At 44.9% G+C, this 24,777-nt stretch overlaps 9 protein-coding genes across 9 annotated transcripts; 4 read left to right on the top strand and 5 right to left on the bottom strand.

Annotated features, from left to right (window-relative positions):
• Positions 1–682: 682 nt before the first annotated feature.
• On the bottom strand, positions 683–2,126 carry SS1G_14278 (hypothetical protein; the record flags this gene model as incomplete). Its single annotated transcript, XM_001584773.1, has 4 exons — positions 683–996; positions 1,052–1,888; positions 1,962–2,031; positions 2,091–2,126. 4 exons carry the CDS (start codon positions 2,124–2,126, stop codon positions 683–685), a joined length of 1,257 nt encoding a protein of 418 aa, XP_001584823.1.
• A 1,437-nt stretch (positions 2,127–3,563) lies between these two features.
• Positions 3,564–4,346, top strand: SS1G_14279 (hypothetical protein; the record flags this gene model as incomplete). Its single annotated transcript, XM_001584774.1, has 5 exons — positions 3,564–3,644; positions 3,711–3,797; positions 3,850–3,923; positions 4,075–4,245; positions 4,301–4,346. 5 exons carry the CDS (start codon positions 3,564–3,566, stop codon positions 4,344–4,346), a joined length of 459 nt encoding a protein of 152 aa, XP_001584824.1.
• Positions 4,347–4,892: 546 nt separating this feature from the next.
• SS1G_14280 (hypothetical protein) lies at positions 4,893–5,685 on the bottom strand (the record flags this gene model as incomplete). Its single annotated transcript, XM_001584775.1, has 3 exons — positions 4,893–5,470; positions 5,536–5,577; positions 5,631–5,685. The coding sequence occupies 3 exons, from the start codon at positions 5,683–5,685 to the stop codon at positions 4,893–4,895; spliced, it is 675 nt and encodes a 224-aa protein (XP_001584825.1).
• A 679-nt stretch (positions 5,686–6,364) lies between these two features.
• Positions 6,365–8,596, top strand: SS1G_14281 (predicted protein; the record flags this gene model as incomplete). Its single annotated transcript, XM_001584776.1, has 2 exons — positions 6,365–7,337; positions 7,491–8,596. The coding sequence occupies 2 exons, from the start codon at positions 6,365–6,367 to the stop codon at positions 8,594–8,596; spliced, it is 2,079 nt and encodes a 692-aa protein (XP_001584826.1).
• Positions 8,597–9,394: 798 nt separating this feature from the next.
• On the bottom strand, positions 9,395–11,059 carry SS1G_14282 (hypothetical protein; the record flags this gene model as incomplete). The annotated part of the gene is made up of 3 exons (XM_001584777.1): positions 9,395–9,764; positions 9,823–10,521; positions 10,575–11,059. 3 exons carry the CDS (start codon positions 11,057–11,059, stop codon positions 9,395–9,397), a joined length of 1,554 nt encoding a protein of 517 aa, XP_001584827.1.
• A 420-nt stretch (positions 11,060–11,479) lies between these two features.
• Positions 11,480–12,491, top strand: SS1G_14283 (60S acidic ribosomal protein P0; the record flags this gene model as incomplete). Its single annotated transcript, XM_001584778.1, has 2 exons — positions 11,480–11,653; positions 11,727–12,491. The coding sequence occupies 2 exons, from the start codon at positions 11,480–11,482 to the stop codon at positions 12,489–12,491; spliced, it is 939 nt and encodes a 312-aa protein (XP_001584828.1).
• A 384-nt stretch (positions 12,492–12,875) lies between these two features.
• Positions 12,876–16,327, bottom strand: SS1G_14284 (hypothetical protein; the record flags this gene model as incomplete). Its single annotated transcript, XM_001584779.1, has 4 exons — positions 12,876–14,539; positions 14,668–15,391; positions 15,440–15,938; positions 16,257–16,327. The coding sequence occupies 4 exons, from the start codon at positions 16,325–16,327 to the stop codon at positions 12,876–12,878; spliced, it is 2,958 nt and encodes a 985-aa protein (XP_001584829.1).
• A 671-nt stretch (positions 16,328–16,998) lies between these two features.
• SS1G_14285 (hypothetical protein) lies at positions 16,999–18,352 on the top strand (the record flags this gene model as incomplete). Its single annotated transcript, XM_001584780.1, has 6 exons — positions 16,999–17,025; positions 17,227–17,312; positions 17,373–17,469; positions 17,621–17,920; positions 18,005–18,074; positions 18,192–18,352. 6 exons carry the CDS (start codon positions 16,999–17,001, stop codon positions 18,350–18,352), a joined length of 741 nt encoding a protein of 246 aa, XP_001584830.1.
• Positions 18,353–18,822: 470 nt separating this feature from the next.
• Positions 18,823–24,212, bottom strand: SS1G_14286 (hypothetical protein; the record flags this gene model as incomplete). Its single annotated transcript, XM_001584781.1, has 4 exons — positions 18,823–20,339; positions 20,390–22,812; positions 22,860–23,343; positions 23,414–24,212. 4 exons carry the CDS (start codon positions 24,210–24,212, stop codon positions 18,823–18,825), a joined length of 5,223 nt encoding a protein of 1,740 aa, XP_001584831.1.
• Between the last annotated feature and the right edge of the window lie 565 nt (positions 24,213–24,777).

The raw sequence follows: 24,777 nt of genomic DNA on the forward strand, positions 1-24,777 counted from the left end.
AAAGGAGAGCCCATCAGGCTGTTGACGTGTCAAATAGGTAGATATATACAAGACTTCCTTCCACCACAAGCACAATTCAACAACATTTCACAAGCACATGCACACCCAAAACAGAAGTATTCATAAATATCATTTTCCCCTCATCTCACATGCTATCTATCCCAGCCGCTGTCTAAACGCTCTGTCCATATTAAGAGATCTGATCTTAACCAGGTTTAAATTCTCGGATTTATCTATCTGACCTCATGAAAATCCTTGGAAACCTATGAAAAAGATGTTCCATTTACTTCATAATGTATGATTCTCAATGTTTGCAAAAGAAAATTCTACACCGACCACATCACCCACATAGATTGTCCAAAGGTTTTCCTTTCACTCCTTTCGACTCCTTCCTTCCTAGCTTTTATCCATCTATCATATTCACCCTCGAACCAAAGCTACTCGCTCGTTGCTCATTTCGTCATTCGTGTATGTTGGCGTCATGGACATTTCTATCAGACAAAAAAATTCAAGAGAAAGCCCTTGTCTCGATTATCGGCCATGAAAATAACGCACTTGGAAATCATGAACGAGCATAGCGTATCATAGAACCGACGGAAGATGCAAAAGAGGTCGATAAAAAAAAATCTCTGTATGAAAGTATGAAGAATAACCCCAGGCCAAACGCCAATACTAGTATAAATTATTGAGAAGCACATTGGACACGTTCACCTCCGGGGCCATCTTCATCATCTTCATCCATGGCACCCGCGCCTTGCGCTCTAGCTTGTTGGCTGGCATCGACATCCTCGAGATCGGCAACTTCCGTCATCGCATCGGCAGGCGGTGTGATGCCTGCTGCTGTCGGTGGGAGAATGGTCTTGAGGGCCTCGAACGCTGCAGGATCGGCGGTCCAGTTTTTCTCGGGGAATTTGACATCGAATTGGATATACATGTTCCCGTGATCGTGATGACGATATGAAGGCATACCTTGGCCACGGACCATCTTGACACTTCCTGTAGGAGTTGTTAGAGAATCTTTAACGCGTCGCCATGGGAATAAATAGCTTACCTGGGCTAATAACTTCTCCTGGAAGTATTTCAACACTTAACCACCGCTCATCCAAATGTTCGACAAAGATTGTTCCACCAGCGAGTGCAGTAGCGAGATCCACTTCGGCATGGTAAAATAGGTCGTCATCTTTGCGTTGGAATCGGTCGTGGGGCTTTTGCTCGATCTCGAAAACAACATCACCTGGTTCAACACCTGGCGTCTGGTCACCCTCGCCTCTGAATTCAATCTTATGTCCGCTACGAACACCTCTGTCGACATGAACGTGTAACACTTTTCTTTCAACGGTAGTCTTTTTACCATTGCAACCCTTGCACTTATCCTTTTCACGAATTATCTCTCCCTCTCCATTACAATCAGGGCAGACCGTCTGGAAACGCTGGATCATGGGACCCATTTGGCGCATCATTGTCTTCATACCATGGCCGTCACATCCAGCGCACTTCTTAACGGCACCTTCCTTTCCACCACGTCCATCACACTTGGGGCAGATGACGGATTTCTGAAGGGCGAGTTTGGAGACTTTTCCGCGGTAGATATCTTCGAGCGAAACTTTGTGAACGTGATGAATGGTACGAGCCTTTGGTGGGCCACGTTGTTGCATACCACCACCACCAAACATACCGCCAAAACCACCACCGCCAAATGCAGAGCCACCGCCGAAGAATTGCGAGAACAAGTCCTCGGCGTTCATTCCACCTGCTCCACCACCACCCTCCAATCCTTCTTCGCCATATTGGTCATAGATTTGGCGCTTCTGAGGATCGGAAAGAATTTCGTATGCACGCGAGATCTCCTTGAACTTTTCCTCGGCGTCTGGGTTGTGCTGATTCTTATCTATCGGTTTAACCGTCAGATTTATGTACTGTGGGGAGAAAGGATGAGGGGATGAACTGGAGAAGAGGCTAACCTGGATGATGCTTCAAAGCCCCAACTTTGTATGCTTTCTTAAGTTCTGCCTCCGTTGCAGTTGGTGAAACCTATAGGAACTTGAGTTGAGCATTGTTCTCTCATTACATAGAGGGGGACGAATTCTTACACCTAACAGATCATACAACTTGCTGTCCTTAGGCATTTTGTTTATTGATAAAGAGGTAAAGTCTCTTTGGTTTCCGTTCTTCTTGTATCGGAATGTGCTGTTGTAGCCGGGAGAGACTCTTAACTCAGATGTCTAACAAGGCTCTTATTCGGATCTAGAGTTGGAGTGGGATTGTTAGCTATCCGGGATTGAATGAAATCAGTGTCATAAATTGCCATTTGTATCTTATAGATAAAGCTCATCATTGTACACTTCGATAGTGTTAAGATTCTGCTGTCGAGAAATTGCAGGAATACAAATTGCGAGCATTAAATGACTTACAATTTGGGACTTTCACAGTTGAGCGCACAAATGGGAAGGTTTGTGAGAAAGAACAAAGTGTCTTTCTTCAATGGGAACGATCCGATCTCGGGTTGAGATACTTGTAGATAGAAAGACCAAAAGCTTCACTCAGATGAAGTCGGACTTTAAATTCGAATGGATTAGTTAAAGAGGAAAAAGAACAGAGAAAGAGAGAGAGAGAGGAAGAGAGAGGAGATTGTGCAGAAATTGTGTAGAAATTGGTGAATGATTTTATTTGATTGTGAGATCTTACTTTAGTAGAAAGAAAGTTAATAAGTTTTTAAGCCAACTAAAAACTAAAAACTAAAATCTATCGATAATAAATTGAGTGAGTGGTAGCTTTGGGTGAGTGGTTTGTCCTTCCTTGCCTTACATTGGAAAGAAGAAAGCGGCAATATTTTAGAATCTCAGAGAAGGGTCTCGAAAGCGCACAGGGATTCTCATGGAATCTTTTTTCTCCCGATACAAAGGTGGTGAAGAGAAATGATGCTTATCAAATACATATTGACAAATCATTCAACAATGATTCGTAAATTATTAAATGATTCGATTTATTTTCCATTCATCATCTAGTAAGGAAATGTATTCGTTAGGGATATTTTATGCAATTAATACAGAATATATATATACCTACCTGGTACATAGGTATCTTCGTTTCCATCTCTGACTGATTTTCTTTGCTTGTGCTGCTCATGTAAGGCTAGGCTAAACTATTTTTAGATTAGTAATGTCAGCAGCCCAAAAGATCAATCCGGGGCCCGAAAATCTCTTGTTCACCCACCAATAATGATGACATACCACAAAATAAATAAAAGACATGATAGGGTTTCTTATCGATAAGAGACTACTACTACCGACTATGTTACAGTGCTGTGCTGTGCTTTACTAAGAAACCGATAACCAAGATTTCTTGGAGCTTCTGCATTAGGATAACAAATATATATGGAGAGGTCAAAATTTCATGACTAAAGTCACATTTTTTTCAATTAGAGCAGCCTTCTCTCTATCCCCCATCCATCCTCATTTCCCGGAATTGAATACTTGGTCCCCATCTCTGCCTTCATTCTAACTTTGCAAAATATCTCTCATTCTTCAACTCTCATCCATCCACAACCCACCACCACTTCCATCATGAGTCCCCTTAGTGATCAAGAAGGATTTGCAATTGCAGTCGAGGAAGCCAAGATCGGATATGAAGAAGGTGGCGTACCTGTATGAATATCCAGAGCCAATGCATTACAATTCTTTTGCCGTTTCTAATCAAGGATATCATCCCAGATCGGGGCAGCTTTAGTCTCGAGAGAAGGAAAACTTTTGGGCCGTGGTCACAATATGCGCGTTCAAAAAGGAAGTGCTATTCATCATGTAGGGTCCCGTTCTAGCTTGTGGATGGATGGAGATGCTGACTACAAGTCAGGGGGAGACATCCGCCTTGGAAAACTCGGGTCGTCTTCCTGCCTCGGCTTATAAGGGGTCGACCATGTACACAACGTATGTCAAGAGAACATCCTCAATATCAAACATATTACCTTGAAGGGATTAGATGAATTAACAGATAGTTGCTAGATTGTCCCCATGTGACATGTGGTATGTTTTGTAATCATATAACACGGCTCTGCGCTATACTAATCACGGTGGAAAGTACTGGAGCATGTCTTTTGTATGGAATATCACGAGTGGTCGTTGGTGAAAACAACACTTTCCTTGGTGGTGAAGCCTATTTGAAGCAAAGAGGTATCGAGGTCGTCAACATGCAAAGTAAAGAGTGCCAGGAATTGATGGAGAGATTTATCAGCGAGAAGCCAGAATTGTGGTATGCCATAAAATTTGATCCCAACCAGCTATCTCTGACACATTACTTCTCGTAGGAATGAAGATATTGGAGTTGAGAAGAGGGTCCATACCAAGGAATGATACACTCAATAGTTTTAATATCACTGCGTCAACCGATGGATTTCCTCGAAATAGAATTTCAAATCATCGGGGTTGACGAAGGGCGTGATACCTATGGGAAATCGAATTAGTTGAGGAACAATCAAGTTTTGGAGGATACCAACCATGACCGAGATTCGCAATCCATCCTTGCTTTCCTCCACCAAAACCATTTACCATTTCTTGGACTACTCGAGTGATTTCTGACCGGGTTCCGTATAAAACTCCTGGATCTGCGTTGCCTTGGAAAACAACCGGGCGATCTCCTCGTATCCGAACGGCCTCCGCTGGGTCTTGCAGCCAGTCCAAACCTACTACCTGATATCCTAGATCGCACAAGGAATCTAACGCATACCAGGCTCCTTTCGCAAATACGACCATTGGAACTTGCTCGAGCCCTAGTTCCTTTAGGCGTTTTGGTAGATTCGCAGATATGTATGCAAGGTATGGTCGTGAGAACTCCTTGAAAGATGATGGGGATAACTCGGCAGCCCAAGAATCGAAGACTTGAACCAGCTAATATAACGATTAGAGTCGGGCGGGAGATTTACAAACGATCGGTGGACTAACCTGTGCACCAGCTTTGACTTGTAGAGCTAGATATTCTACACACACTTCTGCAATCTTCTGAAGGAGAGCCTTACTAGCTTCTGGGTACTTGTAAACCCAGGTCTTGGTCTTCACAAATAGCTTGCTTCCTCCTCCTTCTACCATGTAACATAATAATGTCCATGGTGCACCACAGAATCCAAACAATGGAACTCTTCCCTTCAATTTGTGTCTCGTCAAAGTGATTGCCTTGTAAACATAATCCAACTCTGCCGCAACATCCACATTTTTCTTCAGAACTCGCTCGTATTGGCCGTCATAGGGCGATTCAAGAGGTTCCGGAAAATGGGGACCTTTCTTGTCGACCATTTCTACAGTCATTCCCAGAGCCTGAGGAATCACCAGAATATCGGAGAATATGATTGCTGCGTCGACAAGTCCGGCAAAGCGTTCAATGGGCTGGAGAGTCAATGTCGATGCGATTTCCGGAGAGCGGCAGCATTCGAAGAAGTCATTCTTGCCTTTTGCTTCATGATATTCAGGTAGGTAACGTCCAGCTAGAGGGGGTTATTAGCTATTTCTGCCTCATAAACCTCGTTGACTCCCAATGTTTTGAACATACCTTGGCGCATCACCCACATTGGTGGCCGTTCGACCTTGTGACCTGGACTTCATTATCAATTTACATTTTGAAGCCATATAGATGAGGATACCTACCCCATGCTGTTCTAAGTATGAGATCATTCTGTAAGGGCTCAAATTGATGCTCCATGATATACTAATTTATGGCTCAACCGAATGAGGGGAATTCTCAAAAAGCACCACAAATGTACAAGATCAGGATGTGAAATGTTCTTATGCGGTAAGAAATGTTGTTTGAAAATTAGATTTATGGTGGTTGGAAGGAGACGAGAAGTCGAAGATAAACCTAATTGAAGTATAAAGTCTCTATGAACCTTGATATATTATTCTCTTGCTATCAGCATCGCATAATTCTCATGGGTCCCTCGGGATCTCTCTCGTTTTCTAACCCCACCAAAATGGAGAGGGACGAGGAGGCTCTGGAAAAACTATTTACCGGACCTCAATTTATTATTCGCATTGGAAATGATGCATGAAGCTTCAATAGGTAAGAAAGGGCCTCGCTGAATTCATTCGCGGGTACGATATCTGTCTTGCGCGTGAGATTACATAGTATGCCACTTTGTTTCGAGAAGACCTGAGTTTCAATACCTCACCAATGTCGAATCGCAAAGCATCAACGAGGCTGGCATATTTTTCAACGAGCGATGCTCCCTCGCCCATCGACCTCTTGTCGAAGACTCAAACATCATCTCACGACCTCATTTGAATGTGTATGGATCTCTGAAGATGATCTTCACAATGCTTTTCAACGCTTCTGCGGCGCTTCAAATACAATACGTCGACATGGGAGCTCAGTGCCAGGACCAATGGAAAGTAGGAGGAGATTGGGGAGGAGACGGATGACACATGTCACAGAGATGATACAAGGTCCAATGTACGATCTGGGAGCTTTATGGTGCTCATCATGGGGGTCAGAAAAGATTGAATCGCAGTGGAAGGCTCCAACACCTCGGATTAATGATCGACCAAAGCAGTCGCCAATTTTACCATCCTGGTTATCCAATCCGACTCCTATGCCCGACCAACCAACAGAAATTTCTACGGAGATCACAAGCGTACAAGAATCAACTGAGAACCTCTATGACATGCCACAGCAAGAAAGACAGATCAAAGATCATTTTTATGATTTTGAAGTGTCAATAGAAGCTCTTCGTCGAAAATATACCGAGAAGAAAAGGGGCCGGAAAGCCCAGAAGAATAAAGGCCGACGTCAAGGATTAGCTGGATCTACTAAGGCGCTGAAGCTTTGCTTATCTTTTGGGGAAAAACTCCAAGAGAGTCTTACCCTTGGGCTAGTTACTAGTGATCTATTATCTGAGTCACTTCAAGCTGTTACAAACGTTTTCATGGAAATTGGTAGCGGTTATTTCTCTGAAACTAAAAGCTCTGCCAAGGAGAGTCTTAATATGGAGGATTGTTTTCGCGGGCTTCATCCTGCCGTAATTGAGCAAATGCTTGCTTTTCACAAGTTAGTCTGGGCCGGCATTGTATCTTGTAAGGTTTTCGAGCCCGCCGATTTTGATTCCGGAGTTGTGGGAGAGTATCTTCTTTTGCTGGCAACACTACCAAGCATCAAAAAAACACAACTTTTGATTTCTGAAGTCCTTCCTTCGCTGTCTACAGTTCAAGTCGAGAGTAACGTAGGCAATATTTTGTTCTTGCTAAATAAATGGTCATTAAGTTGGCTCAAAAAACCTAAAAATCCTCCAGACGCAACAAAGTTCTTGGCCAAGGCAGAGGCATCTTTGATAGCCTCGCAACGAAGCATTAATCATATTCGTATGCTAATGTGGTCCAGTCGAGGTAAAGAAGCGCCTGAATATATCCAAAGCATTCTAGACATCTTCGTTCGGTCTTCTAGGGATTTTTCCGTTGCCAGCAACGAATTATGGTGTGCGGAAAGTATATTAATGCCTCACAACCACTCCATAGATGCAATGAGTACTACCCTAGCTGCTCTATCTAAAGATGTGGCTTCTACTCTGGTCAGATCTCATTCGGAAGTAATTTGCTCTGCAGCTTTCTGGAACCAAAGAAGTCTCACAGGGCCCAAAGACTATCTTGCTCAATCCCACAGGATACGGTTCAACTGGCTTTCCGTATTGTCCAAGTTAGAGAATATTGATGATTCAATGTTTGCAGAAACATTCATATCGTTGCAGCAGGAGGATCACAGCCAGTTTAATTTAGACACTAAGAAATATACATTGACTTGGCGCCAAATCTCTGAACTTGTTCTAAACCGTTGGACTAGTCAAGGCATTTTGACAAATGGCAACGTGATCATCAACACTTTTCAAATGAAGTCCATTCATTCCCCCTTCTCTTTTGGATGGCTTCTGTGGACTCTGGAAAAGTATGGCCAGTTGAGTGATGGGATGATTCGGAGTCTGTTGGACTTTCTCCTGGATGTTAAAGGGTTCGGATACATACACGCAGTACTAAAGCAATCGAAAATGTTCAACATCCGGGTCAATACCAACGTCCTCGCAGGCCTTGTCAACAGCACGGCTTCCGTAGATCTACAAGCGGCCTACAATATATACATGCAGCATTGTGTAGGCCGAGTCGAACCTGAGGCTTGTGCTTATTTATTCGCTGCAATGGTATATCACGGAAGCGAAGGAATCTGGGCCGCATTAGACGTACCCATCTACGCCGCAATGCCTAAGTGGAAAAGAGAATCACCATCGCACAAGATTCTCTCACAAGCTCGAGTTGAACTGGTACACGAATTGGCTAAAGCATTCGCACATCACAAGGTTAAAAATCCAAGACAGGCTCTTCGTAATGTTACACAATGCTGGCATTACCTTCGTGCACATAATGTTGAACCGACGTCGGAAATATCGAGGGCGGTTACACAGGTAGGTATTATTGCGGATATCAGGGATGGCAATTGGGGGAGAACGGAGAGAGTGAGATGGGTTTTGGAGGTAATTGAGAAGGCGGAGGGACGGGAGGTCGCGGATGCGGTAAGGAGGGCTGTGGCTACATGGAGGGAAAAATTAAGAATCAGACTTAAGCAGAAGAAGTAAACGTATATTTCGTACTATACAAAGCTTGGTCGCTGTGAATAGTTAGTCTTTTCGGGATAAACTCAATTGAGTGGTGAATTTATGGAATATAAATCTTAGCGAAATCATCGTACCTTCTGTCAAATTCATTCAATTCGCTTCCCCTCCCCCTTCCCCTTCCAATTTGAAAAAGAAAGCAGACAGGAAATTGACAAATAAGCGAAAACCATGTTTTACATGGGAAAACCCTCTACGAAGTGAAGATTTTATTACTAGCAGAACCCTTCGAAATGGGGTTAATTTTGTCCGTCTTCTGTGTGCTTATCGGACACCCAACCCACCAAAGTGGTTACAGCGCAGTCGTCGACTATTTTGGCCAAGGCGACTCGATGAGTTGTTTGAAGAGGAGGAGGGATTGTTTGGGTCTGTTGTAGGTGGAGGCGTTGTTCATTTTCATTTAAAAGCTTGAAGCTTGGGTGGGATAACCAGATAGATGCTTGAGTGAGACTCACTGGGACATCGAAGCTCGAGTGCTCATGAAATGGAAATCCAAATGTAATAATATGTACCTAGTCAAATGATATTGGGGTCTTGACGTTTGCAATGAATTGAATAAATTGGGGGTGAGGTGACATTGGGAAATGGTGTGAAGATGATGGTGGGTTGTACGGTATGTGATTTTTGATTATGTGAGTTGATTGTGTTGTTATATATACATTCATGAAGAAATGGATATTTGTGGATGGTGTAATAATTTCGTTAGGGTATTTTCCTTTTTAATAATCTATCGCTAGCTAACTAACGTACACATGTATTTGTTTATTCCTCATCCTCCATCTTCCTCAAATTACCAACGTTATACAACAGCCCACATAAGTTATTCTTCTGCTGGTCATCCAAAATTCCCTCGCTATCCTGCGGTGCGAATCCATCTTGTTGCACGCTGACGAATTTCTCATTTTCATATTTGAAAAATTGTAGAGGGTTTGCAACTGAGGAGTTGGCATCCTTGAGGGTGGTGATTGAACTGGGTTCGTGGATGTTATTGATGGAGATAATGAGGGAGAATGGGGACGACAGGTCGGGGTTGCTGAAAGTGCAAGAGAGGGCGTTGCCTGGTAGAGCGAGGGTCTGAGTGTGAGTGAGCTGGTTAGACGCTGTGAGAAAATAGATGAAGGCAGCCGGGACACTGGAAGTTTTGTTAGCCTGGCGGTTATTCAGGATTTTGGGCCGCGGGGGGGATTTACCCTTCAGAAGTAGCTATGATAATATCTTGGTTAGATACTTCATCTCTAGCGTGATAAACTCCAGTTACTGCAATCTTTTTAGACTCGGCTTCTTGTGCACTTTGCTTTTCTGTATCAAGTGCCTCGACTTGAGACTTGAGGTTTGTTTTGGACAGCAGGGATCCATTAAGCCAATTCCAAGTGTAAAGATCGTCGTCACCGCCGCCAGAAATAAGAATTTCTGGTCTTGTAGGAGGAATACATAATCGACTAACATATTCAATATGGCCGAGACAAAAATTCTCGATTATATGTGCCTGAGGAATTCCACGACTAATACGAATATGCTCATCACGGTCGGCTGTGAGGATATATTGACGACCTGACAGGGTAGCCACCAAGATATCAGTCAACATGGAAACATGACCAAGAAGTAGCTTGTGCTCAAAATCTGGACCAGTTTTTTCAGAAACTTTATTGGACTGTTTCTTTTGAGCCTCGAGAGCTTTTAAATTGCGCGCCGAATGTACTGTTAGTGCACTAGCTGAGGGTTGAAACATCTTTGGGGCCTGTTTTTGGACAGAGGCATTTTCAGTAGCTGAAGGAACCAAAGGCGATGGAATGAGGGGGAGAGAGTACACATCTCCAAATTTGTCGGCGCTGATTATGGTATTACAATCATCGGTAATGGCTAGAGCGCATGGTCGTTTGGGCATAGTGCTGAAATGATCAGTCAGAATCATTTTGTGAAAGTGAATGAAGATGAAGCCTACCGATCACTGATTTGTCTCAATCCCTTTTCTACTGTATCCTCCCAAGCCAGCACTCTGATGGTTTTATCCTCGCCGGTGACTGCAATCACGTGCTGAAGGTCTCTTGTGATAGTTAAAGCAGTAATGGGCGAAGGCTCAAGAATCTTAGGTGATGAGTTCTTCGTCTTCTTCTTTGATTGCTGTACCACACCAGTATTTTCTCCAGATTCTTTGGTGATAGATAACTTCCGCCTCTTTGCTGGCGGGGCCGATGACTCCAATATAAACTCTGGAGTTGCCGTCTCTGAATTCTGGTCCTCATTTTTCGTTTGCGTCTCTTCTTCGGTTGTTTTCGATCGGCTCATACTCTCTGGGACTGGAGATTTCCATGTTGAAAGGTACGAACCATTCTTAATGTCAAAAGTATCTATACTTGAGCCTCGGGCTGCTACAAGATAATTACCACATTGCTTGAGACATTGGTATGGTGATCTGAGTATCGACATCTTTCCGATAGAATGTGGGTGAAACTGTTCAATTGAGTTTTGCGGTACCGAAAAATAGATATAATATTTTCCAAGATGATAATTCTTCTTATTCTTCCTCGAAATAGTCACCTGTATATCAACATAAAAAAAATCAATATAAAAAATATAAAATATTTATCCAGAATCTCGAATTTCTCGATTTATGCAGGGTCAGAGGTTCTTAACCAATCAAACGATATTTTCGCATGTGAAATGGCGCTAAACACTAGCGGCTCCCACATTCTAAGAATTTCGTCAAACTCATCGGGACCTTTTTCTTTTTCTGATTCTAATCTAACTTTGCGACAATCACAGCAATTCTTCAAGGAAGAACAAATTCCCTCAACTTCAATCTAATAAATTTGTCCTTAAACATCCTACCTTCAAAAATAAGAAGATATGGGGGGCAAATCCGACAACAAGGCTGGCTACTTCGATAAGCTCAAGGGCTTACTCGAGGAGTACAAGTCCATCTTCATCGTCACCGTCGACAATGTCAGCTCTCAACAGATGCACGAGATCCGTGGATCTCTCCGTGGTGAGGGTGTCGTTCTGATGGGAAAGAACACCATGGTACGTTTGATGCCGATTGAAGGAATTTGTTGTCATCTGCGCATCCAGAAAGCTAATTCTTATGATTGATTAGGTCCGCCGTGCCGTCAAGGGCTTCATCGCCGAGAACCCAGAATACGAGCGTCTCCTTCCTTTCGTTAAGGGTAACGTCGGTTTCGTCTTCACCAACCAAGACCTCAAGACCATCCGTGACAAGATTCTCGACAACAAGGTTGCTGCTCCAGCCAGAGCCGGTGCCGTTGCCCCTGCCGATGTCTACGTCCCAGCCGGTAACACTGGTATGGAACCAGGAAAGACCTCTTTCTTCCAAGCTCTCGGTGTCCCAACCAAGATTGCCCGTGGTACCATTGAAATTACCGCAGACTTGAAGCTCGTTGAGGCTGGTTCCAAGGTCGGAGCTTCCGAGGCTACCCTTCTTAACATGTTGAACATCTCTCCGTTCACATACGGTATGGGTATCTCCCAAGTTTACGATGCTGGTAACACTTTCCCACCCAGCGTTCTCGACATTGAGGAATCCCAACTTCTCAAGGCTTTCAGCAGTGCTATCACCACCATTGCTGCTATCTCCTTGGCTGCCAACTTCCCAACCCTTCCATCTGTTATGCACTCTGTTGTCAACAGCTACAAGAAGGTTTTGGCCGTTGCCATCTCTACCGACTACAGCTGGGCTGAGATTGATGAATTGAAGGACCGTATTGCCAACCCAGAGGCATACGCAAGTGCCGGGCCTGTCGCCACTGAGGCCGCCCCAGCTGCCGCTGTTGAGGAAGCCAAGAAGGAGGAATCCGAGGCTGAGGACTCTGCTGACGAGGGTTTCGGAGGAATGTTCGACTAATTTCGTCCATGATCTATCTGCTTTGAATTCTCTGTATGTCTGAAAAGATATATAACAAGACATGATAGTCATCTAGTCGTCACAAATATCTTGACTCTAGAAAATAAAAGGAACTTAACAAACCAAAGAATGCGTATCGTGGTATGACATTGAAATGTGATGTAAAAACCACTAGTCTGTCTCACTCCGAAGGTCAGTCGCTGTTTTCTTACATATTTCTATATTCCTTGAAGCTTTGTGATGAACAATTCATAGCTTTTTAACCCCGAGTGCATGCGCACATTGAAGATTAAAAACAACACTCTAATTTTTTCCTGAATGCTTCAACATTTAACTTTACGTTATACAAACAATCATGGCCATGATCAAATACTGACTTTCTATTCAGAAATTAATATCTTTTCCCAAGACCTGCCTAGCAACCTCGATAGCTTCTCTTGGCAATCCAGCCAATTTGGCAACCTTGAGAGCGTGACTCTGTTTGTTGATACCCTCCTTCAATTTATACATGTATCTGAATGCTCCGTCCACGTCCCCACCGTCTTCTTCCACGTCTGTACAATAGAAGCCCATTGCGTCCATATCACCCTCCTCTATCAGATCCACCAATGCATGGAAATGCGTTGCAAACAATGCCCTGCATTTATTCACATGATAAAGATGATGCAAGCATGCAAAAGCTACCGCAACACCATCTGTAGGTGTTGTTCCCCTACCAATTTCATCCATAATGACAAATGATCGTGATGTCGCATTTTTGAGGATCATCGCACTCTCCAACATCTCCACCATAAACGTAGATTGATCTTGGTAGAGATTATCTGCAGATCCAACACGACTGAATATATGATCCACAATTCCCAGCTCTGCATACTCGGCAGGTACATACGAACCGACTTGTGCAAGAACGGTAATCAACGCATTTTGTCGCAAGAATGTACTCTTTCCAGCCATGTTGGGTCCTGTGATTAACCATGCCCGATGAACATCTCCCACGAGGCAATCGTTGGAGATAAAACTTCGTCCTTCTTCCTCTAGTCCAGTCTCAACTGTAGGATGTCTCCCGCTAATAATCTTATGCGCGGAACTTGTGTTGAGGATAGGACGTGTCCAACCCCTCTCATCTGCCAAAGTAGCAAATGAACATGCAATATCGATTTCATCCAATACAGTAGCATTACGTCGAAGCTTAATGAGGTTGGTAATGGCCAATTCGCGGAGTTTGTAGAAGAGTCGTTGTTCTTCGGCTCGGATATGGATGCGACATTGATCGATTTCTTGGCCTAATGATGACCATTCAGGATGGTGAAGAGAGCGCGTACTTTTGCTGGAACTGATGGTACGGGCTTCGGGCATATTGAGATCTACATCTTTGCCTTTGACGTGGCAGATGTGGCCGAGGCCGGGGGTGAAGCGAAGGGTGAGACTTGTTGCGCCAAGACGGTCGCAAAGAGAAGCTGCCAGGGCGGCTTTCTGATCAGAGAGAGAGGAGAGCTTTTCGTGAAGATGTTTGAGGGTCGGAGTAGCCGTTGATTTCATGATCCAGGCTTCGTTTTCTGGGTTGTAGTATTCGCGAATGCTGTTGGCGGGTTTCTTGCGACTTTTTCGGAGGATGGAAGTTTCTTCTGTGGTTCCTTCTGAAGCAACGATCGCTTCGGCCAATGCCTGCATTTCCCCACTTTCACCCTCTTCAATACGATGCTGTTGTACGAGTCCGTCTTCGTCGATGGCGTCTGTGATTGCTTGGGCTAGTTCCATCGGACCTTTGAGGTGAATACGAGCGAGTAATTCCTGTATACAAGGTTCAGATGTGGCATTCTGGATTTCAAGTGCGAATGCGAGATCTCGAGTGGCAAATATTGTGCTAGCCAGATCGAGAAGATCATCACCATCTCCTCTACCAAATGCAAATTTTTGTAGTAGGCGATGAGAATCGTGGCTGCGTTTCAGGAGAGTTATCATTCGTTCCCGCAGAGGCTCAACTTCAAGCATGTATGTCACGACATCGAGTCGCGAATTTATTACATCCAAAGATGTTGAAGGTGATGCTGTTTCCGTTAGCCTTTGGAAACATTGAGATAAAGCCAAGTACACAGGGCAAACTTGCCAAGCCAATTTTCCAACAGCCTTGCACCTCCTTTGGTCACTGTTCGTCGTATTGTGTGCAGTAGACTACCACTGAAAGTATCATCCTTGATGGTCTTTTTAATCTCGAGGGCTCTCATAGTATTCTTGTCGATTCCCATCACATTCAATTGGCGAACCGGAGGTTGAAGTTTCATGTTTGTGCTTTGTAATCTTGTCTCAACATATTGAAGCAAGCAACTACCAGCCGACACCTCTTCTTCCGAAAAGGCATCGGCCGAGGACGGTGACACTGCTGATTCCAGCATAGGAGTCCACTCAGATATAGGCTTCACTCCAGATGGTGTTACATAAGTGATTATGTGGTGTTCATCGGTGAGAATGGTAAATAGTTGGTGGCTCTTAAAGGATTGCATCTCTTCAGCCAATACGATTTCGCGCGGGGCTACACGGGCCAGGAAAGAAGGAAGTTGCAAGAGTGATGATTGTTGTGTGAAAAAATGGCCGGTCGATAGATCCAGCCAAGCCAACCCAATTGATTTATGATGACTCTCGTGTTCAACGGCTTCAGCTGTTTCATCTTGTTGCACGTGTATGGCAAGCACATAGTTATTCGACAGAGGATCCATAAAACCTTCATCAATGAGGGTGCCGGGTGTCACAATCCGAGAGACTCTTCGGTCATGCATCAGGCCTCCAGATTTTACCTTTTCTGAAAGATCATGTGGAAACTCTTCCGAGATAGCAACATAACGATTTAGATCTTGTACAAGTATCTTTAAATAACGATCAAGTTGATGAAAGGGAAAGCCCGCCTATTTACCGTTATTATATGGTGATTTGATTGTTTTATGAGGACTTACCATGGAAACAGGTCCAGCGTTTGTCTTCTTCTGCGCAATTTTGAGACCTAGAAGTGGGGCATACTCAACCGCATGCTCGAAATATAATTCATAGAAACCACCGACACGAGTTACAACGACGCAATTCTCGAATTTGAGCATATTACTACGTGCTTGCATGATCACGGTCGGATATGGCGGTGGCTCATGTTCAATTTCCAATGGTTCCAAAGGAAGAAGTCCTTGGAGAAGCTCTACTTCACTTGATGCTTGGGCCTTTTTGACCTTTTTCCCACCTATTGACGGAGATTCTTGCACGTCTGAGGATTCAGCGTCGAGAGTAATCAAACCTTGAGGTAAGCTTCCCATGCGCTTGGCTCTCCTTGATAGTTTCTCCTTCTTTCTGTCCTCTCCAAAATCTTTCAAGGTTGAAGAATTTAGCAATCTTTGAGACGCAGGTGCCGCCGGCTCTGGCTCCTGGGGTAAATCCTGGACATCTTCGGAATATTCCAACGAAGCTCTTTCTACTGACTCATTCTTAATAATTGATCGCTCCAGGCGCAAAGACTCCAGAGGCCTTAAATCCAAAGCATGAGGAAGGTCATTGAAATTAAAAGAAGATTTTGTTTTTTTCCCTCGATGAATGAGTTGAGGATTGAAATAAAAAACATGATTAGTAGCAGATAAAAGAGCGATATGAGACGAGGAAGAATTGCCAATACATGGCCTGGTATTTAGAGAATGAAATGGGACAATTGCGTTGTATATGCGCAAGTTCCCCCTCGCATGAAAGAATGACATTGAGTTTCAAAAGGGCGACATTCCAACTGCTATGGACGTTAACCAAATTCCGAAAGCGTGATGGGTCGTGATGGTGATGGTGGGCATGGTGACGGTGGGCATGGTCATGGTGGTGATATTTTTTTTTTTTAACCTACGAGTGGTGTTTGCTTTGTTGTGATTGGTGGATGCAGGGAGGTTAATAATCAATGGAAAGGTTTTGTTGTGTTGCCGAACGAAAGATAGTATCCAATCATGAGAAAGAAACACAGAAACCCCTGTTGCTATTATTGCTTACTCGAGGCTATCGTAATGATTTAATAATGCATCGAAGGAATGTGGCTTTGATAGAACCTTACTAGGTAGGTAGGTAGGTAGGTCCTGGGTAGTAACTTATAAGTACCGAGTACAAGGTAAATACTAAATACGCTAAATACTAGATAACCACCAAGTACCTAGCTAATGAAAACCAATCACTTATTAATCACAAAGCTCTGGTCTGTAATCAATCACTAATCATTACTTTTCACCAAGCACACCAGTTGAAGGTCACCATTTGCACCAGGCGGGGGAGTATGCTCACACCAGAGATCCACTTTTGTTGAACCCCGCATTCATTAGGTACCTACATATAAGCAATAAATCAAATACACACTCGACTACATTTGAATGAATTAGATATAAAAGGAAGACTTTTCCCATCTATTCTCTCTCTCTTTCTCTCTCTCTCTCTCTCACTCTTCATATCGACTTTTCAATTCTTATATTATTTAATTCAATTAAATCTACCATCTACCATCATGGCTCCTAAAGTTGCTATCGTCTTTGTAAGTAGCTGCTCTACTCTATCTCTACAGAACCCCACTATTATTAAGGGGAGGACAGAACTATCTCTACCACCATTCCTCCTCACATTCTATCCATCCAATACCGCATATAATCCTATTATTCTACTCCTGTTCACTTCCTTTATTCCTACCAGTTTACTCAAAAACTTATCATGATGCTAATCATTGCATGTCCAACAGTACTCCATGTACGGCCACATTCAAAAGCTTGCCGAAGCCGAAAAGGAAGGTCTCAAGAAGGCTGGAATTGAAGCTGATCTCTTCCAGTAAGCATCAACATCAAATGCTTCACAACTACACAGTGGTCACTAAGAATTTACAATTAGAGTTCCAGAGACTCTTCCCCAGGAAGTCTTGACCAAGATGCATGCTCCAGCCAAACCCAACATTCCAATTATTGATCCGGCAACTCTGGCTAGCTATGTAAGTTTCCGTATACCTAGAACCTTCCCATGTGGCTTGAGCAATGGGACCATGCTCATCCTAATTTCACCTCCAATCTACCTCGCTCTTGAATAATGACCCGAGAAATCCATGACCACAACATAACTAACACTCTCATTCCCACTTGTAGGACGCATTCCTCTTCGGCATCCCAACCCGATACGGCAACTTCCCTGCACAATGGAAAGCCTTCTGGGACGCCACAGGCGGCCAATGGCAAACCGGGGGATACTGGGGTAAATACGCCGGTATCTTCGTCTCCACTGGCACTCCAGGCGGCGGACAAGAAAGCACCGTCATTGCCTCTTTATCGACATTGGCTCATCACGGCATCGTCTATGTTCCACTGGGATATGCCAAGGCCTTTGCACAACTCGGTAATATAGAAGAGGTCAGAGGTGGCTCAGCATGGGGCGCAGGAACCTTCGCTGTAAGTTCCTAATTCGTTTTCTTGAATTATACACTACGGTGTTTTGCTACGCTTTGGAAAGAAATGTAACTCACAAATCACTAGGGTGGCGACGGATCTCGATCACCCTCTGCACTCGAGTTGGAAATCGCCACCATTCAAGGCGAGGAATTTGGTAAGGCCATTAGCAAGGTTAACTTTGCGTGACTAGATGTAAGCTATCCCAACGACGACCGATTAAATTGCACTGTTAACGTTAATGGATAGGGTCCCGCAATAACTAATGGTGCAGGAGAGGTAGAGCCAAAAAAGGCAGGGGCAGAGAGCAATGGAGCAACTGAAAATACCAAGCAAACAAATCGGAGGACAGTAACAGTGCAAAGCGGAGGAGAAACAGGTGCCAGAGATAAGGAAGGCCCATGCGGCTTACCTACCAAGTGCACAATTCAATGATCTAGGACATCATGATGGTAGAATTTACAAACATCTCAAAATTAATCCTCACTTCTTATATGTGGGTACCTACCTGAAAGTGTGATGAGCGGGCTGTTGGCCGCCAACTATTTTAAATATTGTGGCATTCAGATCTTGCCTTACAAGACCGGCAACTCATCACAACTCTATTTGTACAAGTTGTTTTTATTTATGATGTACCTATGGACCGTCCTCCCATTTTGAATCAGCCGTCTTACCGTTTCCCATGGATGATTCTAGTTTCCCACCTCCAATCATCTTGGATAATCTATTTTACATTGTGGTTGTCTCTAAACGCCATGCTCCCAGAGAAAGGAATGGCCACCATAAAACGAACGCCTGAATTTGTAAAACATTGGAATCATACAGTACATGAACGAGATAAAACAGTAAACGTCAACCAAAGGCTAGATGATATGTGTGTCTGTTTTTGGCCAACCAACCCTCTTCTAAGAAAGCAAATTTCGCAGCGATGGACTTGCGCTTGCTCCACCATTAACGCGATTATCATTCGGTCTCGCACCATTTAATTGAGGAGGAACACCATTCAGTTGAGGAGGAATACCATTTAGTTGCCGGTTGAGTGGTGGGCTACCGTGTGATGGTGCGTGCGGTGGACCGTACGGACGAGGATGCATCGGCGCGCTGCTTTGCGAGAATGGGTGTTCCGGAGCACGAGGGGGCGGTCCGCCGTTGGTTAAATGATGAGGAGCGGGTCTATTGGAGACATAAGACCCGTACCCTCCATTTTGCATGTGAATAGGTGGTGGTCCAGGAAGTCGGTGGGGCGATGGTGGGTAGCCGTTGGGCGTTTGCGACAAGCGTCCATTTTGGTGGGGGGATGGCTGTAGACCTTGCACAGGCTGTCGATTATGAGGTGGCCCTCCAAGTTGTGGCGTAACTCCAGGCATCCTTGGTGAATGATTGCCATTCACTTGATGTACGACAGCGACGTTAGCTGGCGCAGGGGAGTGGCGTGGCCAGTTGTTATATGGAGTATTGGATGGATACGATGGAGCAGTGGCCGGGTACGAAGGAGGTTGAGGGGGCCATGGATATTGATGAGGCGCATGGTTTCGCTCATGCTCAGGTTGAGAAATACTCGCAATGACGGGTGCAGGAGTTGCAATTGGGAGGGGTGCCGGAGGTCGTGAAACCTCGCGATCGATTGTTATTGGTACAGGTATGGGTGGAGGGGTCGGTGTGGGTGTGGGTTGTTTTCGAATCTTCTTCCAGTGGCATTGGTGACATTGAAATTCCGTAGGCACGGGAGCCGGTTTTTGTGTATTTTGATCTAAGGCTGCGGCTGCGAGTGCAACATGAACTCCATTTCTTTCACCCGTTAGGCCATTAGGTAAGTTACCATTGGTGAGACCAGGGCTTTCCGATTTTGTAGGATCGTGATCCAGTATCGCGTCAAGGGGAAGTGCAGGGCTCTTGGTCGTAACAGAAGCTTCAATCATCGGCCACCATTTAGGGCTTATATCAACACTGCAGGTGACACATTTTCTCTCTGAATCGCTTACCGGAAGTGAAGTACTCACTGGCGAATCCTCAACTTTTATTGATGCCAGAGAAGCACGTCTATTAATGGGAGTCGTTATGGAAGCTCCCGTCGTCGACGTCCTACGATTTTGGGACGTGGCAACATGGACAGAACTGGCCGCTCTAGTAGATTGATTGACAAGGTTCGCTTTTCGGACTGTGCCAGTCAGTGCTAAGTCTGCCTGTTTAAAGTTTTGTACAAAGAGTTGTAAAGCATTGAGACCCGTTTCGTCGACGATATCATGCATGCGATGCACAATAGTCTTAGTCGGCAAATGCTCCTTACACCAGATAGCGGCAGACATGGCGCCCATCTCACCATTGATATTCACGATATTGTGTTGATCGCGGCGAGATCCCTTCACGGGCGCAATATCGAAGCCCAAGATGTACCCATTCTGATGCGCACATTCCACGTGTACTGCAATGCTTTAGTAACATGACAATATGGATATGTAAAGTGACTCTTACCTGGAGCTCGACATGAGTGGCAATTCACACAGGCACCGCCTTTCTTTTTGCATGCCTTGCAAACCTCATCATACCTACTCGAAGGGATTGAAGGAATTCCTTCAGAAGGAACGAGCGCTTTCGCATCTCCGAACTTTACTTCAGGTGTGAATACAGCACAGGTGACGTGTACCCAGTTGTTATTGGCCGTGCGCTTCAGTGGCTCTCGAGGGTTAACGGGTTTGTTATATTCTTCTTGCTTTTTTCGAAAGTAGTCCGCAGCTTTCTGCGCATTTTCTCTCTCTACGCGATCGCGCTCGCGCTCCTTTTCGGTTTTCTTCTTATGAGAGATCTTGGGCGGTTCCACGAAATCATGCTCTGTGGACTCTACTGGGCAAAGCATGCATTTGTATTGCTGAAATGGTGAGCGATCACACAAATATAACAAAGAAAGATTAAATCTACTCACTATCGACACTTTGGGATCTTTATCGTTCTGGCACATGTCACAAGTCCATTTGTTGGGACTTCGGTTATCAACAACTCCATAGCAATGGCGATGCACAGCCATTCTACATTCTTTGCAAGAAAGATGTTGATCTCCTAATGGATCCATCTGGCCACAAACAGCACACGGAAGGATTTTTGGCTTGGGGGGTTCCGGGGGAGGAGGCGGAGGGGCGGGAGGTTTCTCGACTATTAGTTTCTTTTTCGGCTGTGCTGGCGTTACTACGGCACTGTTTTCGAGCACAGAATCCGAAGTCTCTTTACTATCTGAACTAGGTTTGGCTTTCTTCTTAGGTGGTTCCGAGGTTGTCGGAACAGGTGGCGTAGGCGCAGGCGTACTGTGAGCCGATATAGGTGCTGTGGTGGGAAGAACATCGGGTTGCACAAAGCCCTCGTTTGCAGCTTTAAGTTCTCTAAGAAACTCTTCATCCATTTTCCGTTTCGAAGCTCGTCCTCCTGAAGCTGCCACTTTCTTCGCCACTTCTTCGATGTCCTCATATTGTATCGCATAGCGGCGCCAGAGTTCAGCGCATCTTTGACATAACGCCAATACAAGTTGGTTACCTTTTTCTTTTGCAGCTCCTTTGCTGTTTGGATTCTCAGGTACTGTGGTACCAACAGGTGTGTTCGGAGCTCGTCTCCATCGCTGCGAGCTTCTGACGGAACAGAACTTACACTGGAATCCCTTCTTTTTCTGTAAAACCTTGTCGTTATCGAAAGCAGAATCATCGTGATCATCGGCAATGTCATCTTGTAACTTTCCCAAGGCTGCCTCAGCCTTTTTGGCCTCCTTTTTGCCTTTTCGTCCGGAATAATTGCCCCATACCTGTTTTCCTCTGTCCGTCTTTTTCCATATGTAGTAAAAACGTACCACATCGGCAGGACTCATAGTCTTCACGTGTCTTTTAATGCTAAGCCATTCAGACCCAAATTTAGTAACGCCATCCTCGAATTTTTTAAGCTCGGCCGAACTTAGCTCTGGCTCCTTGAATGCCTTTTTGTCAGTTTTGGAAAGTGCATCGAGCGCTTTGTCTACATCAAAATTGTTCGAATAGAGCAATTGCAAGGCTACATCAAGAAGATTGGTTGATCGTTCCGGTAAGCCTAAAGGTTTGGCCATTGCTTTCGCACGAATCATATAATCATTGACCAACTGCTCATACGCAGGGACGTCCAAGGACGAAGCGCCATCGTCCATTCCCCGCTCGGCGCTCATAGAAGCCTCACCGACCTCTGGGATTTTGAACTGGAGAGTCGCCGTATTTTTAGGGTCATCGTTGGGTGCATCATCACCACGGGGAATATATCCATTTGGCTCATCCATGACCCAGATCGGTCTTTTTTCACGGGCAATTTTGTCGGCTTCCAATGCAGCTATAGTCTCTTTTGATAGCTTTGCATCCTTCCTGTGACTACTGCTCCCTCCCTTGATGTATTTTTTCTTGATCTCCACAGCCTTGACATACTCCACGGGTCTGCCAGGCCATGCTGGAACATTGGCTTGATGACGGTTCCCAATTCTAGAGCTAGCCCTTGGATATATACGATCGTCATAGTCCAGTGCATCTTCAACCTTGCAGTGTATTCCCAGATATCGAAACAGCCATAGGCTTGCCTGATGAACTTGTTCCGCTGTACCTGGATGAATAGACATTTCGACATCTTGGGACCCTGATGAGGTCTTGCCATTTGCATCAAGTGCATCGCCTAGTGCTATGGGTAGATCGTCCTCATCCTCATTCATCTCGTCATCTTCGGCGTCAATGGTTCCATCATTAATATTCGGGGTATTGCGAGCCTCGAGTTTTTTTTCTTGAGCCTTGCTGCAAGGTCCACAGGCCCAAGCAAAACCGCGTGAGGGTTTCTTCAACAGTGGTGGATTCACACAGCTCATGTGATAGGTATTCTGACAAACCGCACAGTCAACAGAATCGTTGCTAAATAATCAGCTCGGCTATATATTTTAGGATTCGAAAATACGCACCTTGCACTGTACCTACTGCAGCGTTTACAGGTTTTCACAGCACTAGTAAACTCTTTGCCACGCCCCGCTTCTACAATAATGTGTTTCCAACGTTCGTCAAGGACTTTCTTGACTGGATCTGGTACATTTATGACCTGAAAAGTGGGAATGACATCGTAGTATCGGTGAATGTAACGATCGTACAACTTGTCGTACCAGAAGCTGTCCTTCGTCGATCTCAAAACATCCAGCTTTTCAACTTCGGCCTTGTGCTTGATCTGACATTTGCCACGTAAAGCTGTGAGGGGACTAATGTCGGAATGCATGGATGCGAATACTTGACGTGTATCACTAACCTTCTTCCCAATTTCCTTGGGACGGTAATACCAGTTAAGCCGTAGTGCGTCAATAGGCTCTTTGACATCATTATTGATATGTAAAAACTCCATAATTCGACCAAGATAATATGGTTCCCCCGGCGGTTCACAAACAAGATACACGTGATCTGATAATGGGTTAGTATTTCGAAATATGTGGAAAAGGGGCGGGTGTATCCATGGCTTTGGTATGCATACCATTGACTGAAAGAACAGTGCCATCATCGGCTACAAGCTTCCCATCCTTCAAACGTGCGCCACAGTTATCGAAGCTCAACATGTTTGATTCGTGCATAGCCATGCTCGCTCTAGGAGTAGTTGTGTGTACCAACGAACCATTTTGTACAACGTTCTGCGACGAAGATGAAGCTGCAACTGCGGCAGTCTGAGCAGGTGGTTTCTTTTTCTTGGAATTCTGAGTCGTTGGTACTGATGGATTCGCAGAGAATGTAGAGGTGCCAGGAATAGGTTCCTTGTTGTTATTTTGAGTCGTAGCGACAGGTTCTAGCTCAGAGGCGACTGTCTTTTTCGTGGCAGCTGTCGACGACCCATTATCGGTGGATGTCGAAGAGCGAGAATCATTGACCCGAGCAGCCTTGCGCACCTCTTTCTCTTGCGCTGCAATTTCAATGTCCACGTCCATCTCCTTGTCTTCCGCATAATTGATTCGTGATGCACTGGTGCGATTGCGCGATCGAGTACCATAGGCAGCGCCGCCCATACCGCTGGCTCCGGCATCCTTGTTCGGTCGATTTGAAGATGTGGCATTGGTCGCTGTCACAGGATGGGATTCGGAATCGCGAAGGGCTGACAATTCTTTCTCCAATCCCCTCCCAGGCGCATCAGCCGGTGCCTGAGGTTCAGATACGATCTCCATTGCATTTACAGCGTGAGAGTCGGGGGTTGAGCATACATTCTCAACGCCATCGCTCTCTTGCGAGGGGAGGGTACTGGATGAGCCTTCGACGCTGGTACCAGCATTAATTTCCTTGGTCATGACGATTGCGCCGCAAACAAATTCGTGGCCGAAATGATCAAATATCGGGCTGTGAACTGGAGCGCTTCCCGCGAGAACGAGGTGCGAGAAGCGCTATATACGAGGCTGCCGGACGATTATGACAAGGTCTCGACCCATGAGAGAAAATCGAGGTAGTGAGATTGCTTGAATAATGAAGCGGGTTGGAATTAGAAAGGGTGTAGTTGACAGGTAAATTCTTGATATTGTAGAAAGGGCGGATGTGGAAGGACCACCAGGTGACAATGAGTAGAACTGGGACGAGGCTATTCGTGAGCTCTCATTAACATACATGTAGAATTAACTGGAGATGCACAAACCCTGGACAAATGACCCAAGTTGGGGCAATACCTTAATCCTCACTGATAAAGAGAGTAAATAAGATTAGATAGGGAAGTTGAGAGAGCTCGAAAAAGGACAAGCTAAATGAGATTATGCAGCTTGAAGCTTGGATGAATGATTAGGGAGATAATTTCAAGATGGTAAAAGTAAATGTGAAAATGGGTAGAGGAGAGGGAGGGAGAGTTCGGTTGGTAGTTAGCAATAT

The sequence above is a fragment of the Sclerotinia sclerotiorum genome, genomic scaffold (genome assembly GCF_000146945.2).
Source record: "Sclerotinia sclerotiorum 1980 UF-70 scaffold_31 genomic scaffold, whole genome shotgun sequence".
Lineage (NCBI taxonomy): Eukaryota > Fungi > Ascomycota > Leotiomycetes > Helotiales > Sclerotiniaceae > Sclerotinia > Sclerotinia sclerotiorum.